Source organism: Ursus maritimus, unplaced genomic scaffold, assembly GCF_017311325.1.
Source record: "Ursus maritimus isolate PB19 unplaced genomic scaffold, ASM1731132v1 scaffold_2, whole genome shotgun sequence".
Lineage (NCBI taxonomy): Eukaryota > Metazoa > Chordata > Mammalia > Carnivora > Ursidae > Ursus > Ursus maritimus.
This window is the reverse complement of record NW_024424452.1, coordinates 38628391-38646978: the sequence shown is the minus strand read 5'-3', so window position 1 is coordinate 38646978 and position 18588 is coordinate 38628391. Positions and strand designations below refer to the sequence as shown.

At 62.0% G+C, this 18588-nt stretch overlaps 1 protein-coding gene across 3 annotated transcripts; it reads left to right on the top strand.

The window, feature by feature from the left end:
- The first annotated feature begins 325 nt into the window (after nucleotides 1-325).
- On the top strand, nucleotides 326-14553 carry PIGQ (phosphatidylinositol glycan anchor biosynthesis class Q). Of its 3 annotated transcripts, none has more exons than XM_040635628.1 (11): nucleotides 326-418; nucleotides 5026-5724; nucleotides 7469-7600; nucleotides 7743-7863; nucleotides 9762-9888; nucleotides 10134-10287; nucleotides 10377-10488; nucleotides 11166-11246; nucleotides 11749-11863; nucleotides 13421-13482; nucleotides 14253-14553. In XM_040635628.1, exons 2-11 carry the CDS (start codon nucleotides 5027-5029, stop codon nucleotides 14403-14405), a joined length of 1755 nt encoding a protein of 584 aa, XP_040491562.1. In that variant the 5' UTR covers nucleotides 326-418; nucleotide 5026; the 3' UTR covers nucleotides 14406-14553. The 3 variants fall into 3 exon arrangements, with proteins under 3 accessions (XP_040491562.1, XP_040491561.1, XP_040491563.1); XM_040635627.1 differs by lacking the exon at nucleotides 326-418 and adding an exon at nucleotides 1861-1993; XM_040635629.1 differs by lacking the exon at nucleotides 326-418 and adding an exon at nucleotides 3256-3263.
- Nucleotides 14554-18588: the final 4035 nt, after the last annotated feature.

Here is an 18588-nt window from a genome sequence, read left to right as displayed (position 1 = left end):
TCTTGGAGATGATTCAATTTCCTTGGCAGCCACAGACCAGTCTCCCCCCAGCCTCCCCTCCAAGGTTCACAGCCTCCAAAGTTGGGCCCTCTGCACACTCCAGTTTACGGTGCCCTAGCACTCACGGCTCCCATGTCCACTCAGGCCCTGGCCCTGCTGGTTCAGGGCCCAGGAGGCCTGAGCTTCAGGGCCAGCCCCTGAAGGCTGCAGACCTCGCGTTGGGCCAGCTGCCAGCGTTCACCCAGGCAGGCTCTCTGGCCAGGTGGCCCAGCCCCAGCCTCCTAATCAGACAGAAGCAGGCAGGGTGGGTGCGGCTGGGCTGGGCTGGGAAGGGCAGGGGTGCAGCCCCTCACTGTCCCCCATCTTCAGAGGCACCCCAGGTGCCAAGCCTCTTGCAGCTTCTCTGGCCCTAACTGAGGTAAGGCAGCGCAGAAGAGGGGCCACCCCAGAGGCTACCCTGGGGTGGCACATGGCTGGGCTGGGGGCCTCCATACTCCTGGGCCACTTCTCCTGTGTGAGATCCTCTCTCAGGCTGAACCTGCATATTCTCCTCTGCAAACCAGGAGCCAAGGGCTCCAAGCGCATGGGTGGGGCGTGCTGGGAGGGTTCTAGGCAGTGGTCAAGCCAGGAGAGACTTCCTATGAGGAAGGACTCCGGTTACTTAAGAAACGTGGGGAAATGAGGCCTAAAAGGGGTGGGGACATGATGGTGGGACTCTACGTTTGGGGCCCAGCCAGGTGCCTAGTTCCAGTGAGGGGTCTCAGTGGGAAGGGAACAGTGCCTGGTCCAGTCCGTCACCAGGACATTGCCTCTGACAAGGTCCCCTTCATATGTACCAGGCCGTGTGGGTGGCGGGATTTAAGTGGTCCGTGTAAGGAGGCGTGAACACTGTGTGCTCATTAAACTCTCTTCATTACTACTGGTATCAGGGATATCGTTGCCTAGAGCAAGAGGGGCTAGGGACCCCTCTGACGACCAAACCAGATGTCTGCAGCTTCTGGGCTGGCCCACTGGGCCCAGGGGGAACCTGGGGTTGCCCCTTTGCAGAGACCGTTGTTGGACGGGGCCAGTCCGGAGCTGGGGAGGCAGCTTCTTCTGGAAACCCACGTAGGGCTTGGGGGTCCTTTCCCCCTGGGAGGGTGATGGCAAGGTGAGGTTGGGATCCCTCAAAAGCCAGGTCCACCGGGCGCCCCAGATGAGGAAATGGGGGATGGGGGAGGTTTGGCAGCTGTGAGAAGGTGGGGACTGGAAGACAGAGGTGTTGGGGACACTGCAGGTGGACTGGAGGGGGGCCAAGGATGCTGTGTGGGGAGAACAAGGGTGCTGGGGGGACAAGGACTCTGGGGGGGGACAAGGATGCTGAGGGAGACGACACTGGGGGGACAAGGACGCTGGGGGGGACAAGGATGCTGGTGGGGGACAAGGACACGGGGGACAAGGACACTGGGGGGACAAGGATGCTGAGGGGGACAGGACACTGGGGGGGACAAGGGCGCTGGGGGGACAAGGATGCTGAGGGGGACAGGACACTGGGCGGGGACAAGGGCGCTGGGGGGGACAAGGACCCTGGGGGACAAGGACAATGGGGGGACAAAGACAATGGGGGACAAGGACAATGGGGGACAAGGATGCTGGGGGGACAAGGACGCTGCTGGGTGGGGGACAAGGACACTGGGGACAAGGCCACTGCTGGTGGGGGGACAAGGACGCTGGGGCGACAAGCACGCTGCACGCGCCGGCCGCAGACTCCGGGGACCGGAACGTTGCGTGCGCGGAACGCTTGGGCGGGGTCCGCGGGCAGCTCGGGCGCCTTTGGGGGCCGGACCGTCGCGCGGCAACGCTGGGAGCCGGCGGAAATGGGGCTCGTGTCCCGCGGCCCGGCCGCGGCGGGGTTGGGGGCCGCGAGCGCTGTCGTCCGCCCGGGCCCGCCCGACGCGGTCCCCCACCCCATCCCGACCCCGCCGCCCGAGAGCGCGGCCTTGGGGAGCAGCCGGTGAGCTTTGGGGGGGCGGGCCGGCGTCTGTGCGGCGTGACCTTGGGGCGCCGCCCCTCTCGCTCCGGCCCCGGGCTGTGGACCCCCGACTCCCCCGGCCGGGCGGGACCCGGCGCAGGGCGCGGGGGAGGCGGCGGAAGGGGCCCCGAGGCTGCTCCCAGGGCCGGCGCGGCGTACACCCCTCCGCCCCCCGCCCCTGGAGCCTCTGTTTCCTCGTCCGTGGCGTGGGGGCGCGGCGGGCTGCGGGGGGCGGGGGGCGGGGGGCGGTGTCTGCGGCCGGGCCGCCGTGTCCAGTGACAGCCGGAGCTGGCTCCGCGGTGGACCTCGTGGAAGGGCGCCCGGGGCCCGCAGTACAGAGGGCAGAAAACAATGTGGGGGGCGCCTGGCCGGCTCCGTCGGGGGAGCGTGCACTCCTGATTTCGGGGTGCTGAGTTCCAGCCCCGCGTTGGGCGTAGAGATGACTAAAAAAAAAAAAAAAACAACCCGAAACAGAATTGTAGATTCATGGCCATTCTTCTGAGATGAGGGGGAAAGCACTGTTTACCCAACGCAAGACAGAAACACCGACAGCTGGAGTAAAAGTGAGTTTCTGCGAGGTCTGGAGGAGCCCTGGCCAGGGGAGGCCTCCAGAGGCGGCTGTCAGCGGGAGAGCTGCCCCCCGCCAGCCATGACTGGGCTCTTCCCCACAGTCCATTCCCGCAGAAGAGAGAAGCATAGTTTCCCTCATAAGGCAGACTGTTGACCTCGGGTGCTGAGAGCAGGGGCGTCCCTGCCCCCGGAGACCTGGCTGCCAGACCATCTGGGAAGGGAGCTCAGTGTCCCCCGGACACACGTCGCCGCGGGCGTGTGCCCTTGCTTTGGATCTCGGTCTTTCAAGATGGGCCCATGGCCCAAGTTCCTGCCCCCCTCCCGCCCCCTCGTCTGCACCTCCGCTATCGATTGTCTGCTCTTTCTTCTTTTTCTGGATGTCTGATCTGAGCAGATTTCTTTGTGTTCCTCACTCCCAGAGGCTGAGGTGGGGGTGGGGTGGGAGTTGGCCCCGTGATGTGTTCTCGCTCGCTGCCCCACGGATAAGAACAGCAGCTCTGCCCTCTGCTCTTCTTAGACCTAAGGAGCCACTGCTTTTCTTCTTCTTTTTTAGGCAGACTTTGTAGATGAAGCATAACACACAGAAAATGCACAAAGCGTATGTGTACAAGTCCGTGAGTGTTCCCGAAGTGAAACACCGTTGCTCCGACAGATGCAGCTTCCCCCAGAGCATCTGCTCACTGTTAGGCCAATTGTTTTTCTTTTCCGACAGTAGCCATGGGTAGTTTTCCTTAGTTCCTGTGAAAGGAGTCCCCAAGCAGGGTGTGATGGTGCTGTTTGGCTGAGCTGGTGTGTTTCAACCAAGAGGCTTAGTGTGATGCCCGGTGGTCAGCAAGCCAGAAGCCCCAGGTCCCCCGCATTCAGAACGGCTCTATCCCTCTCACATTGCCCCTGTCAGGAGGGTCAGGAAGAAAAGTGGGCCCCCGGTGATGGCCGCAGGGATTTGGCCCAGGGCTGTTGCTGGGCTCCAGGCTTTCCCCTGGCGGCACCTGCTGGTGCCTGCCCTCTCCAGTCACTTGGTGGGGAGCGACATTTGGGATTACTGCTGCTCAGCTCAGAAGGACCCTTTTCAGCTGGAACCCACAACTGTGAGAGGCCTTCTACAGTTGCTGGGAGAGGCTTCTACCTCCCAGCCCCAGTCTGGCCTCCCCTCAGGGAGGGAGAGCAGCTGTACCAGTGACCTCCTAAGCCCTGGGGGCGTTTGTGTCTGTGTAAGGCCCCTCCCAGAGGGCCCCAGCCAACAGGAGATGGATGACATGTCCCAGTGTCCCAGCCTGTATGTTCCCTAGGGCCTGGGAAACAGTGGGTCCTGGAGGCCTGGGCTCTATCCAGGGCCTGTGCTCCTCCCTCGAGTGTGGGCTCCACCTTGGGGGTCTTAGCTCAGGGTGGCTGCTCTGTCCTTTGTGCCAACAAGGTGGGGACAGTCGGTGTCTGAGAAAGAGCATGCTCCAAGGTGAAGTCCTCGGGGAGGGGGCTCAGATGGAGGAATGCAGTGCTTGCCGAGAAACCTGCATCCCCAGTGAGCTTACCTCTGGGCAAGGCAAGGCTCAGGGTCCCAGAGAACGCAGGGTTCACGGCTGCTTGGGGCTGGTCTTGCTGCTTAGAGGCCACATGAAAGTGTGAGAGGACAGGAAGGCTCACGCCCCTCAGCCTGAGAGAAGACCGTGGGGAGCTTGTCATCCTCCGGGGTTCCCATGTTTAGACAGCTGCCAAGCCCAACTGTGACAAGAGAAGTCAGTCCCCTGCTGGGAACCCAGCCCCGAAATAGGCTGGAGGGTTGGAGTAGCTGCCAAAGCCCCATGAGACCACCGAGGCTTCTCCGGGGGCTCACCAGACAGGGGGTGGGCTTGGGGCGCAGGCTCGTCCTCCGGTATGTTCTCAGGCTCCTGCACCAGTGCCCGCAGCCACGAGCAGTGTGCCTGCATCTGGTTTCCCTTACCCCAGCAGTAACCCATTTACATTTTCATCTTTATTTTCGCTAGCTTAGTAAGTAAATCAAGGTTCGTTAGATTTTAATGTGCATTACTTTAATTGTTAACGAGATTGTACATTATTCCAAGTGCTACGCATAACAAACTCTCATCAGTTTCCTTGAAAACAAAAATTAAGCCATCACGTTCAGCCCTGCACACCCTCGTGAGTGGTACCGGGGGTCAGGCACATCACCTTGCCCTGTTCAGCCCGCTTGTCTCTGAAATGGGGGGAAGCGTTGGCCGGCCCGGGATGGGGGTAGGGCAGTGCCCATGTGAGATGGGCAGCTGGGGTCCCGCCAGCCTCCATGACCAAACCCAAAGCCGGGTTGCCCCAACCCATGGGCCCCGTGGCCCTGCGTGCATGAAGTCAGGACCATCTGTGGTGCTGCCGGCCGCCCTGGGGCCCTCGGCCGTAGTGGTGGCGGTGGCCGCGGTGGCAGCCCTACACCGAGCCTCTCTCCTCTCTTCCAGCATGCCCGGCATGGTGCTCAAGGCCTTCTTCCCCACATGCTGTGCTTCGGCCGACAGCGGCCTGCTGGTAGGACGGTGGGTCCCGGAGCAGAGCAGCGCCGTGGTCCTGGCTGTGGTGCACTTTCCCTTCATCCCCATCCAGGTGAAGGAGCTCCTGGCCCAGGTGCATCAGGCCAGCCGTGTGGGGCTGGCCGTGCTGGGCACCTGGTGCCACCGCCGGCAGGAGACTGAGGAGAGCCTGGGCCACTTCCTGGAGGGCCTGGGCGCCATCTTCTCCCACGAGCCCTGGCTCCAGCTGTGCCGGGAGAGGGGCAGCAAGTTGTGGAGCTGCAAGGCCACCCGCCGGCAGGTGCCTCCCCACCCTGGCGCCCCCTACGAGGACCAGGTCATGCTCGTCTTCTACGACCAGCGCAAGGTGCTGCTGTCCCAGCTGCACCCGCCTGCGGCCGTGCCTGACCGCCAGGCTGGTGATGCGACGGCCAGTGCCGGGGGCTTGGCTGCTGTCTTTGACACGGTGGCGCGCAGTGAGGCTCTCTTCCGAAGTGACCGCTTCGACGAGGGCCCTGTGCGGTTGAGCCACTGGCAGTCGGAGGGCGTGGAGGCAAGCATCCTCGCGGAGCTGGCAAAGCGGGCCTCGGGGCCCATCTGCGTGCTGCTGGCCTGCCTGCTGTCCCTCATCTCAGCTGCCAGCGCCTGCCGGTACGTGCCCCTGGGGCCACTAGGCCCACCCCTCTGTGCAGAGCCTTGGAGGCCCAGACAGGTCCTGCTGAGGTGCCCGCTCCCCCCATGCCCCTGCTGTCATCTCCTCTTCCCTCCCCTGATATCTTCTGAGGATGCCTGGATTGTGGTTACTCCCTGGGCAGAGCAGGCTCCCCCAGTAGTCGCATGGGACCCCAGTCCCCTGCAAGGGGAATAAGACCATGAACAGACCCAGGTTGTTGCCGGCTGACAGCTGGCGTGGCCTGGTGCCTGGGAGTTGTCCTCCTGAAGACACGCAGGTCCCACCTGCTTCCCTGGCCCTGGTGGGGCAGTGTCCACTCACTGATGGACGTGGGTTGGGGTGGCGCTCCCCAGCCGTGGCTCTGCTACACAGTCCCCTGGAATACTCCTGGCTGCAGGCCTGGCCGAGGAGTGTAGCCCTTGAGGGCCCTAGGGAATTCTGGGGCAGCACCATGGTGTTCAGGCTGCAGGGGCCCCTCCCTCTGTGAGAAGCCAGCTCCCCGATGGCCCCCCTCCTTAGGTCCCGGGGTTCTGGCTGTTGGGTTTGGGGACTGGCCTCAGCTGCTCACAGGGGGCTGCAGAACACTCTGGCCTGACTTGGCAGAGCACCTTGGCAGCTGTGTGGACAGTGCCTGGGGTTGAGGGCTGCAGGGGACCTTGATGTGCAGGCTGGGTTTTGGATCTTCACAGTCCCCCAAAATGAATTCCAGGGAAGTGTGTGTCAGCCCAGGTGCAGTCTGGGGAGAGATGGTCCTTAGCTTTGATCACCTTGCAAAGGACTCGAGAAGGGGTAACCACGTGTGTGCGCCTCAGATCCTGATCAGCCCATCAGGCTAGAGCCGTGGGGAGAGCACAGCGGCAGTCATGAGAGGCGTCGCTGTTCCTGTGCACATGTGAAACCCCCTCGCCCCCTAGGGCAGCCCCCGGGGATGCTGCTGGGGCCCTGGCTGCCCTGGGCTGGTCTGAGCCTCAGATCCCTGCCGTGTAGGCTGGGGCGGGAGGCGCTCAGCGCAGACAGTGCAAAGCTGCTTCCACTTGACTGGAGTTCAGGAGGGCTGTGCAGAATGTGTCTCGTTCCTGGAGGTGGCTCACTCAGAACTGCTTGAAGACTTCCGACTTCCTCCTGAGGGTTCGAGTGCAGGGCTAGTTGGCGGCTCTGTGCTTGGCACAAGCCCTGTGGTTCCTGCTGGTGGCAGCCAGGCTCTGGGTGGATGTGGGGCCGAGCGACAACAGGGCGCGTTCTTTACCTTTGCTTGCAAACATCTCTTAGTGTTGGAATGCGTGCAGAAGCATCTCAGTGCTTCCTTTGCCTTGTGAGAGATCGTCTCATGGGGCAGCCCGGTCGGCCTGCAGACCCTTGGTGTGGGTCACCCATCCAGCAGGGCAAGGCACTGGGTGGCGGGACAGCACGTTCTCTCCACTCCTGCACTGAAGCCTCGGCACTTGGCTTTGGGTGTGCCTGGAGTCACTGCTTTGTGAGGAGGTCCAGTTTGCAGTTAACAGCCATGAGCACACCGTGACCTCCCCTGGGCTGCCTGCCCGTGCCCCCCCACGGCGTCCCTGTCCTGCTGAGCTTGGCATGTGGCCATCGGTGTTCAGGGCCTCCAGGGTCTTGAGGTGGGCCTGGTGAGGGGTGTGGGTGCCGCTGAGGGGCCCCCGCTCCCTGGTAGGCAGGAGAACTGCGGCACGGCCTGAACGGCCCCCTGTCCTGGCTCCTTCACAGGGTGTTCAAGCTGTGGCCCTTGTCCTTCATCTGGAGCAAGCTCTCCGTGTGCGAGCAGCTCAGGCACCGGCTGGAGCAGCTCACGCTCGTCTTCAGCACCCAGAAGGCCGAGAACCCCACCCAGCTGATGAGGTGCAGGGCCCGCCTGGGCGTCCTTCATAGCAGCCGATCACATGCTCCCCCCCCCCCACTTCTTTGCACCAAGTCCACCCACGCTGACCCCCTCTGGCCAGGCCCCCCTCACCACTCACTCCCATTGGCCCCCTCCTTTCAGGAAGGCCAACGTGCTTGTGTCTGTGCTTCTCGATGTGGCCCTTGGCCTTGCGCTGCTGTCCTGGCTTCATGGGAAGGACCGCATCGGGCAACTGGCGGAGGCCCTCGTCCCCGTGGCTGATGTGAGTTGATTGGGTGGAGCCTGGTCCGGACTGGAGCACCTGTGTCCCAGGGATGGGGGTGGGGCCCTTCCTGGGGGCAGCAGAAACCCCTCAGCTGGCCAGAGCTGCATGACCCTTTCCCTCTGCTGGGCCAGAGGAGCAGCCTTTGTCCCTGACCGCAGGCAGGTCCCCTAGGAGCCACTGTGTCTCACAGAGTCCCCAGGGCTGCACAGACTCAGCTCACTGGATGCCCACCTGCCCCCACTGGGTCACATCTTAGCTTCTGGCCCCTTATCTTCCTTTCCTGAAGGTGGTCATGTCTGAGGCTACCTCGTGGTTGAGGCTTTTAGGGGGAGCCCACCCCCTTCCACCAGGCCCAGTGTCCCTGGCTCTTCAGGGCAGCTGGCTCTGGGCTTGGCCCTCTGCACAGCAAGCACCACATAAATATTCCGTGTGTCCAGGGCTATCTGTGTGCAGTCAGGCCACTCCCAGTGCTGATCCTCTGGTTCCCATGCTGAGTGCGGTTCATCCGCTGGGTCTCCCCCCCACCGTGATCCTTCTCCCAGTTTCCACCCTGTTGCTCTGCCCCACCAGTGCTGAGCCTTCGGCTTCTCTGCCTCCCTTCCTCGGAGCCATAGGCCTGTCGCTCCTGTTGGGAGCTTGTCTTCCTGTGTGGGGCAGTCCCTGTGGCTCTTTGGGCCTTCCCCAGTGGCCTCCTGGCCTCAGTGTGGTCGAGGGGCTGAGGCCTGGCTGGGTGGTCCTTGCGCGTGCAGCCTCGGGCGCTGCCTTCAGTGTCCAGGCGCACGCGTGCCCTGGGCCTGCTTGTGCACAGGAGCCCTCACAGGCCGAGAGCCCCTATGGCTTCTTGGGGAGACCTGGTCTAAGAGGAAGGAGGAAAGAGGGCCTGGAGGCCAGGAAGGGGGCTCAGTTGCTGTAGCTTGCTCACCCGTGCTCTGCCTTTCGGCCAGCCTCATCTTCGATCTCCCTTTTGCAGAACTGCGCAGAAATATAAATATAAATATTTAATTTAAAAATGAAAGTCTCTTCCTGCCACCCAGCTCCCATCCTTTAAATATTAGATAAGCTGTATTTATAAAGAAGGCTCTGCTCCTCTTCTCACTGCCCCGGACTCAGCTGAGACCTTCACAGGCCCACACGGTGGGCAGTGGGGGGAATGGCAGGCCTCTGACTGTGGGGAAGGGCTGTCACAGCCGTGGCCTCAGCATTGCTGATGAGGCTGAGGGTCCTCGGGGCCTGTGCACTGGAACTGGCACAGTGCCCGGACATTGGCCTTCCTCCCTGGGCGGCCAGGACACTGCTCAGCTTCCCCGCTTGCTTGTGAGAGTCTCCGTGCCATCACAGGCCCTCAGTGGAACCTCATCTGTCCTTCCCTCTAGGGAGCCCTCCAGCCTTCCCACCTGCTACCTGGGGCCCTGATGGGCTCAACGCCCTCAGGGTCACCTGGGATCACCCACCCAGCTCAGGCCCGGGCCTCTGCGGTGCCATGCCAGGTGGTGAGGCAGGGTCCTCAGCAGAGGGGCACTGGGTAGACCATCAGCTCCCCCTACAAGGTTCACGGTGAGCTGGGGTCTGTGCCACCTCTGGGTATGTGGGGCTGAGCACTCCCCTGGGTCCAGTGGCGAGAGGATTGAGATGGAGGAAAGGTGACGCCCATCAGGGCCCCTGTGGCCCGAGGGCCAGGGGCAGACTGTCCTCCTCGCGGGCTGTGCCTCTCAGCCCCAGGTCCCAGAGCATCTGTGAAGAGGGGTTCCTTGGCCAGACAAGTGCGGGAAACCTCGTGTGCCCATCACATTAGGGGACACCTGGAGAGGGACACAGATGAACTTCTCCCTGCCCGGATAGGTTGGCTGTGGTGGGTCCCAGTTTATGGACCTCACGTCCCTCCTATGTCTCTACAGCATGTGGCCGAGGAGCTCCAGCATCTGCTGCAGTGGCTGATGGGTGCGCCTGCTGGGCTGAAGATGAACCGGGCGCTGGACCAGGTGCTGGGCCGCTTCTTTCTCTACCACCTGCACCTGTGGATCAGTGAGTGCCCGCTCCACCTGGGCCCAGGCCGTGCCCCGTCCCTCGGTTCCTGCTTTCTGCCCTCTTGCCATCCCGGATACATGTGTGTGGCCCTGCTCTGCTGGCCTGGCTGCTTGGAGAAGGACCGGCCGGCAGGGAAGCCCATCACTTTTTCCAGAAGCCTCAGGCACCCCTCCTCAGGGAGGAATTGGGGAGGGCGGGACCTCCCTGGGTGCCCCCCTCAGGGCCAACCCCTATCCCACCAGGCTACATACACCTCATGTCCCCCTTCATTGAGCGCATCCTGTGGCACGTGGGCCTCTCAGCCTGCCTGGGCCTGACGGTCGCCCTGTCCATCCTGTCTGACATCATCGCTCTGCTCACTTTCCACATCTACTGCTTCTATGTCTACGGGGCCAGGTGCGTGTGTGGGCGCCACTCGTGCGGGCCGGTCCACGGTGGCCTCCCGAGCTCTGGGTGCCGCCCCCGACACTGCCTGCGTCCTGCAGGCTGTACTGCTTGAAGATCTGTGGGCTGTCCTCGCTCTGGCGTCTGTTCCGGGGGAAGAAGTGGAACGTTCTGCGCCAGCGCGTGGACTCCTGCTCCTATGACCTGGACCAGGTACTGGGCAGGAGCTTGGGAAAGGGGGTGACTGCCGCCACACTCCCGTCTATCTGGCCACTTTACGTGAGCCTGGCCAGTGCGGCTGCTCAGCACGTGATGGGGCAGCTCGCCCGCCAGAGGGTCAGCGTGGAGCCTGGGGGACGTGAGGAGACTGCAAGGGGCAAGGAACCCTCACACAGCACAGGACATTGCCCCAGTGGGAGGTGGACCCTGGTGTGAGGAGGGTGCTGGGCCCCAGGGAGCTTCTGGACGGTGGGGCATGGACGTGACCCATGCACAGGGCCTGGCCCTGGCTTTCCCGTAGCACGCTCAGACCAGGTCTGACCAGGTGATCCCTGTGCGCTGCCCGCAAGGCATGCATTTCCTGCCTAGATTTCCCAGCCCTCCCATCTTTGGTGGGTGTGCTCACACCCTGGTGGCTGGTTCTGTCTCCCCGTGTGTCACCGAGTGTGGGTGGCATGCAGACTCGTCCCTCCCTGTCCTGGAGAAAGCTGTCGTGAGCGGGTTTTCCGGAGTCGTCTCGGGAAGCCCATGTGTGCTGTTGGCGGGCACGCCGTTTCTGCTCAGTCGTAGGATGGGTTTGGTGGGGATGGGCCGCGGACGTGGGGCTCGTGCTGCTGGGGCTGTCCCTGGCGTGGGGCTTTTGCTGATGGCGGTGTCCTTTCTCCCTGCAGCTGTTCATCGGGACGTTGCTCTTCACCATCCTGGTCTTCCTTCTGCCCACCACAGCCCTCTACTATCTGGTGTTCACGCTGGTAAGCTGAGAGGCACAGGACATGGGAGGGCATTGCGCGTGCCACCTGGGTGACCTGGCTGCTGGGCCTCGCCCACAGCGCTTGGAGTGATCACTGCCTGCTCTGCCTGCCAGCCAGGCAGCCATCCCTGCCCCAGAGAGGGCGTGGCTATTCCAGACTCTCTGGGCACTGTGTGCTGGGCCCTGGAGTGGGCGGGGCTCCTTCCCCGGGGGAATGCCCCCCACTGCTCTGGGACACGCGGCTGGGTGCGCTGAGGACAGGAGCCGGGAGGAGTGGCACCCAGGTGGCCCCGGCCGAGGGGCCAGTAGCATGTTTCCCTGGGGTCAGCTGCTCCTGCCCACTGCTTGCCTGCCTCCCCATAGCTGGGCCTCAGGTCAGGATGAGATGCGTGTCCTGCCCAGGGGTCTTGAGCCCCTGCTGCCCTTCGTCGTGGCCCAACACCCTCCGGGCCGCTGCCCTCGCGGGCATGCGGTGCAGCTCTGAGTGCCGTCTGTCACTGCAGCTCCGGCTTCTGGTGGTGGCTGTGCAGGGCCTGATCCACCTCCTCGTGGACCTCATCAACTCCCTGCCGCTGTACTCGCTCGGGCTCCGGCTCTGCCGGCCCTACAGGCTTGCGGGTAGGTCTGTGTGCGGGGTGGGCGCGTGGACCTCCGTGGGCCCTGCCTGGAAGCAGTGCAGTGTGGGACTTGGTTGTGGGGGTGGGCAGAAAGCCCTGGGTGTCCCCTGGGCCAGCTGCCTGCACTGAGCTGGAGGGTTGAGGGGCGCAGAGGCAGCCCTTTCTCTTTCTCACCTTCTTCGTGGCCAGCACGAACATTGTCTGATGTCGTCTGCAGTAGTGTGGGTGGTACCTGAATGTGGCTCAGAGAAGTGTCCCTGTGAGCTTGTGTGGAACTGTGTGTGCCTTTTGGTGCCCCTCAGCCTTGGAGGGGACAGGCCAGGCTGGAGGATGCTGGGCTGGCCAGATCCGTATGACAGGAGCACCTTCCCACCCCCAGACCCCTGCACACCAGGGCAGCACCCCCCATCCTAGCTGCCCCTGGCTGTCCCCCTCTCCTGGTGGCTGCCCCTGTTTTCACACTGACACCAACCGCTAGGTTGGCCAGATGCCCCTCAGGGGAGGCCATCCCCACTGCAGGCCGGGGAAGGCCGACCTCACTGGTCACAGCATTGTGAGTCAGCCCATCTACGTTCAGGGGTTTGGAACACAACGGGGAACACGGGGCATTCTTGGTACAGCCCCACCAGCGGCTGTTGCGCTGGCCCCTGTGGTGAGCAGCATGCCCGGGAGGCCCTGCCTGCAGTTTGCAGCTCAGCGCCCACACCAGAGCTCCCAGCAGCTAGCTGCTGCCAGCCCGTGGAGAGCCACGGGACTTGAACCTGCGTGCTCCATGCACTTGGGACCTGGTCTGCCAGCCGGGTGCCCTTGATTTCTCTTTCCAGCCCACCTACCCCATAGACCCCCAGGTGGCCCACGCCAGGGACCCCAGCCTCTGTCCACCCTGGAGAATGCCAGGATCCGGCAGGCGGAGAGCCTGAGACCCAGCATCTTCCCTCCCCCAGCCCGAAGCTCGTGGTCAGAGCAGAGTTGTTTTAACTTCACATAAAAATCCACAGATGCTGCCACCTCCTCTCTTTTTCACCGAGGTTGCCTTGGGGCCTCTTCATCAATAGATAATTAGCTCCTGCTTCTCTTTTCAAGAACTTTCTGCCTTGGAAATTCCCGGGCTCGGGACCCCGAACTCTAGGTCAGGGGCGCAGTGGGTTCCCAAGTCGGCCCCTCACACAGACACGTAGATGCCAGCAGGGCAGCCACACCCCACCAAGTTCCCTGCCCGCTCTGCGGGAAAAGCCACATCCCACTCGGAAAGCAGTGCAGCCTGTGCCCCTGATGCCCGGCTGGCTCTTCCCCGCCTCCCAGACACACAGCTTCTGTCTTCCGATGAAGCTGTGCGCAGCTTTGATACCGGCCAGGCAGCCAACTCAAAGAGGCAGACGGGAAGGTGGGGGGAGGCGTGGGGGGAGGTGAGCCCCGTGTGCGGCCCAGACCACCCACAGCCTTCTGAGTGCCCTCCTGGCCCTCGTGCCCAGCCCCTGCCGGCACACGGAGCAGGAACCCGGGTGACTGTCTGCCGAGGGCCCTGTGTGCCTCACTGCGCACCTTGCTGTCCTTGCAGCTGGCGTGAAGTTCCGGGTTCTGGAGCACGAGGCTGGCAGGCCCCTCCGCCTCCTGATGCAGGTGAGTCTTCTGCAGACCCCTTGCCCACCCGCCACGATGCTGTCCATATTCTGGGGCAGCTGGAATCTGATCCCTCTCTGCTGCCCTGGGGGAGGGCTGACAGGTGGGGCCCCGAGGGGAGGCTCCCTCACTCCCAAGACCCCTGGGCACCGTGGCCCCTCTGCCTGGAACCTCCCTGAGCAGGACCCTGGATGGGATCCCCTGTGCTGTGTCTGATGCCTTCAGCCACCCCGGGCTCCTGCCCTGAGCTCTGTGGGCTCTTGTTCCAGGAGGAAGAGCACAGACTTGGCAAAGGCCTCAGAACACACTTTCTCTGAAACAGTCCCTCTAGCCTGTGGGAGAGAGCGGGCGGTTGCTGGATGACTCACTGGGTGCTGGTGGGGGTGGCACGAGGGCCACGTCTCAGGGAGAGGTCAGATGCTGAGGCAGTGGGGGGGCCCTGCGTGGTTTTCTTGGGGGTGTGGTGTGTTCCCAGGCCCCGCCTGGGAGGCGGGTCCTGCTGTCGAGGAGTCTGTACCCCTCCAGCCTGGCCCGTCTCGCCTGCCTGCAGCGTGCCCAGAGGAGAGCACCCCTGACCTCGGCCCGAGTGCTCCCTCTCGAGCTGCTCACCCTGCCCCCAGGGACCACAGGGGCGGCCTGGCTGGACAGAGCGGGTGCTGCCCCGCCACGGACAGCCCAGGACCCCAGTGCGGGACCACTAGGACTGGCAGGCTTGAGCCTCAGGGAGTTGGGGGCTGCATCCTGGCTGACCGCTGCCCTTGTGCTTCCAGATAAACCCCCTACCCTACTGTCGCGTGGTGCACACCTACCGGCTCCCCAGCTGTGGCTGCCACCCCACGCACTCCTGGGGTTCCCTGTGCCGCAAGCTCTTCTTCGGAGAGCTCATCTACCCTTGGAGACAGAGAGGGGACAAGCAGGACTGAGGGGCCCTGGTCGCCAGCCTCCCCAGACCACCGCGCGGCCACAGTCCACCCACTTCCCTGCCAGGGGTGTGGACTGTCAGGACAGCACGCATTCTGGATCTTTGCCTTCTCTGCCCCCAGCTGTCCGAGGCCTCTGCACCTCCTGGCTCTGAGGTGGGGGGTGCCGGGCAGGAGGACATGGGCAGCCAGCCAGGCCAACAGGCCTGTGTTCCATCACTAGCTGTGTTTGCCTTGGGACCTGCCTCCTGATCTCTTGTGATGGCACTGGCCACCCGGTGCCCACCAGCTCCCCAAGCCTGCCCAGGAGCCCTGCCCCCCAGAGCCCCCATCTCCGCCCACCATGGCCGCTCCGGGTGGGGTGAGCTGGCCGGTCTCCCTGGTGCTCCCAGTGGCCCCACCCTGTCATGGGGTAGAGGGACCCCTCCCAGGACGCACTCAACAGTTCTTGCGGCTGACCGATGCTTGGGGGCTGCACTTCTGTGTCCCTAACCCAAGCCAGCAGCCCCAGTGAACCCGGGCCCTCTGGGAAGCTGGGCGGCAGCACCCTCAGCCTGGATCACACAGGGTCTGCGTGATGCCCCCTGGAGAGATCGCTTCTGCAGGAGGAGCTGCCCACGGGCCTTTGGGTCTCCCAGTGTGAAGCCAGGCCACATGGGGTGCCTGGAACTGCCTTGCTGAAGACCGAGCACCTGTCCCCCTTGCTGGCCTATCCCTGCCCTGCGCCCATGCGGGAACAGGCCCCTTGGCCAAATGTTCCTTCTCCCTCACTGGCTTCCCACGGAAGCAGGCAGCTCCTGGGCAGACATGTTTGTGGCCTCCAGTGTGTGTGGGGGGTTCTAGCATTCAGGCTGCGTCTTCCTGCCGGCTGGAATGGAATCGGACGGTGGGGGTGAGCCCCAGCATCTCCGGGAGGAGGAAGCCTGCACGTGCAGATGGCACCCTGTGTGTTTTGTCATCTTGGAGCGGGAAATGTTTGTGCTGTAGCCTGCACTCCTTGGCTGCAGGCCACAGTGGGCAGCCCGTGGGGGACTTCCCACCAGCCCAGCATCTCGTGGACCAGGTCCTAGCTCTGCCTTTCTCTGCCGTGACAATAAAACCTCCCACCAGTTTGCAGTGTGCCCCTCTGCCTTCCCATCGCTACCTGGGCGGTGGGTCTGAGGAGGCCCCCCCATCCTAACCTTGGTGGGGGGTGGGGTGAGGTTCCCCTTCTCCTGGGGTCATGGGACAGCTGGCCCCCATTGTTTGTCCTGAGGTGTCTGTGACACCTGTTTTTGTTTGATGCTGAGCTGGGGGGCACTGGGCACCCCATACCCTGAAGCAGGCCTCCCTACAGGTCTGACCCCTTGAAGGTGTGCTGGCATGGGTGGATGGATGCAGGGCCACTTGCTGTCTGGTTTTGGCCTTGCCTTGGTGTGGGGGACAGGGCTGAGGGCAGGGGTGCAGGCCTCCCTGGGGCAGGAGTGAGCTGCCCTGGCTCCGGTGAATATGTCACCTGAAAGCTGTGGGCTCCACGCAGGGGAGAGGCACTGCCTGACTGACTTTCCCCCTCCTGCAGCCCTAGGGACCCTCAGGTGGTCACCTGTGCTCCTGGCCTCCTGGCTTTGTAGGGAAGGGCTGGAATCCAGAGAGGTCAGCCTGTGCCTCCACTAAAGGGTCAGCAGAGGCTGGATGGGGAGCCCTGGAGGGCGGGCCCCTGTAGCTTCCTGTGGGGCCTCTCTGGTCTGAGGCAGGGAGGGAAGAGGTCAAAGGGGATGTGAGCCATGCAGGAACCCAGCAGAGGACCAGAAGCCCCCAAGGAGAGTGCCCACCCCTGCCCCGGCCCTCAACCTACAAAGCAGGGATGGTTGGCCCTGCTCCACAGGCTGTGTTGGGAAAGGCTCGGTCAGAAACCATGCGTGCTGAGCCCAGTTCCTCTCTTTGTCCTGGATGATGGGAGAGCAGGCAGCAGGGCCTAAGGCCGTTGGAGTCCCTTCAGGGGAAATCCTGAGAGGGGTGAAGGATGTTTTTAATTTTAAGTTCTCTGGAAGGGGGATGATAATAGCTTCTCACCTGTCACCCTTCAGATACCAAGAAGGACATTATTAACCTCACAGTGCTGCTGGTCCCTGGACAAGGGTCTTGGTCCTTCAGAGCAGGGAGTGAGCAGCGCGGGGCAGAAGCTGCAGTGATCTCTGCAGGAGAGGTCCAGCCCGATCACCTCCAAGGGCCTTCCCTGACTGCCAGGTTGAGGTGCAGGGGTGGGCAGGTGGAAGCCAAGTGCTAGCTGCTGGCTTCCTTGTCCTGTGCCAGTCAGTACTCAGTCCCTGGGCCTGCTGCGGATTTGGCCCCCTGCCTCCCAACAAGACCCTGCCCACTGGCTGTTTCTGTAACATGGTGTGTTGTGGGTGGTTGTGTGTGCTGTAACCCAGCATCTGGGGGATGGCCGTTCCCCAGGAGGAGGACGTGGCCCGAGCAAATGTACAAGCAGGGCTGTCAGAGCTCCTTTGTGGGTTATGAATGAGCCAAGTGGCTCTGCCCATCCCCATGCCAGCTGCCCATGCCAGCCTCTGCCCTTCCGTGTCCCGGCTCCATGCTTCCCTGGAGGACCAGGAGGACAAGAGGGGAGCCTCTCTCTGAAGGCAGGTAAGGAAGGGCCAGGTGCTGCTCACCTAGCACAGGGACCAGCTCATCAGGAAGCTCCCAGGCACCGTGCCAAAATGAACCAGCAGTGTGCAGGTGGGCACACATCTCAGTAAAGGCTGTCTGCAGCTTGGGGGTGTGGGGTCATTCGGTGTGGTGCCACTGTTGCTGGGGTCTGCCGTCTGAAAGCCACCTGCTGCTGGAGCCATGCCCCAGGTTTAGTGACCCCTTGGGAAGAACTTTCTTGCAACCAGTTCCTTACCTGCTGGGCAGACAGGCCAGCTGGGCTGTCCTCAGTGCAGCACACTGGGTCATGGTCATCGTGGTGACATGCTCCCTCTGCACAGGTCTGCTTTGTAGGGAGCCCTACCTCTCTGTGCCTCTCTGCTGCATGTAGCACTCAGCACCTGGTCTGCTAAGGGCTGTGCTTGGCTCAGCTTTGACAACTAATTCCTTTGATTTATTATTATTAACAGCTTTATTTGTATTTTTAAAAAAGATTTTGTTTGTTTGTTTGCTTGCCAGAGAGAGAAATCATAGGCAGGGGGACTGGCAGGAAGAGGGAGAAGCAGGCTCCTGGATGAGCAAGGGGCCCGATGGGGGACTGGATCCTGGGACCCTGGGATTCGGACCTGAGCCAAAGGCAGATGCTTAACTGACTGAGCCACCCAGGCATCCCTATTAACAGCTTTATTGAGGCATATTTTACATATTATAAAATTCACTCATTTTGTGTGCACAATTCAGTGATTTTTGTTTTACCGTGAAGAAAGGTGCTTTTATTATAGCACGGGGACAGGACCCGTGGGCAGAGAGAGCTGCCAATTCAGTGATTTTTAGTAACTTTACCAAGTAGTATGACCATCACCAGCTTCCCATCACCCCGAAAAGAAACCCAGTCCCCAATAAGCAGTCACTCACCATTTCCCCATCCCCTGGGGCCCTGGCGACCACTCATCTGCTTTATGGATTTGCCTGTTGTGGGCTCTTCATGTAAGTGGAATGTGGCATAGATCAGTACTTTATTCCCTTTGATGGATGAATACATCCATTGTGTGGCTTGGCTACACTTGGTGCGTCCGTTGATTGAGCTGTTGATGGACACCGGTTTCCACCTCTTGGCTACGTGAATAGTGCTGCCATGAAGATTCCGGTACAAGTGTGTATGGATGTAAATTTTCATTTCTCTAGAAGCTGAACTACTCATTTTATGGTATTTTTATACCTAACTTTTTGAGTCACTCATTATTAGGTGTGATTTATAACTATATTCTCATAAAACAAATGTTATCAATGAAGAGAAAGTCACTCTTGATCCCCAGCCCCAGAGGAAACGACGCTGTCGCTCTGGTGAGCCTACTCCAGACCTCTTCCTAGGCGCGCATCGTGTTTCTTTATACCTGAAACCTTTAGTAAAATGGGCGGATATTTTTAGAAGCGTCAATACTGAAATCATCCTGGCTCTGCTATGCCGTCATCTGCGTTCTTCTCTTCTCGCGTCCCTATGGGACTGCACGGACCTGGCTGACCCAACAGCTCCCAACCAGCGGACCAGGAGAAATGA

Coding starts and splice junctions, on each gene's coding strand:
- PIGQ (XM_040635628.1), top strand. CDS start 5,027: ATGCCCGGCATGGTGCTCAAGGCCTTCTTCCCCACATGCTGTGCTTCG. Junction 7,601..7,742: donor AACCCCACCCAGCTGATGAG/GTGCAGGGCCCG, acceptor CCCTCCTTTCAG/GAAGGCCAACGTGCTTGTGT. Junction 10,288..10,376: donor TTCTATGTCTACGGGGCCAG/GTGCGTGTGTGG, acceptor TGCGTCCTGCAG/GCTGTACTGCTTGAAGATCT.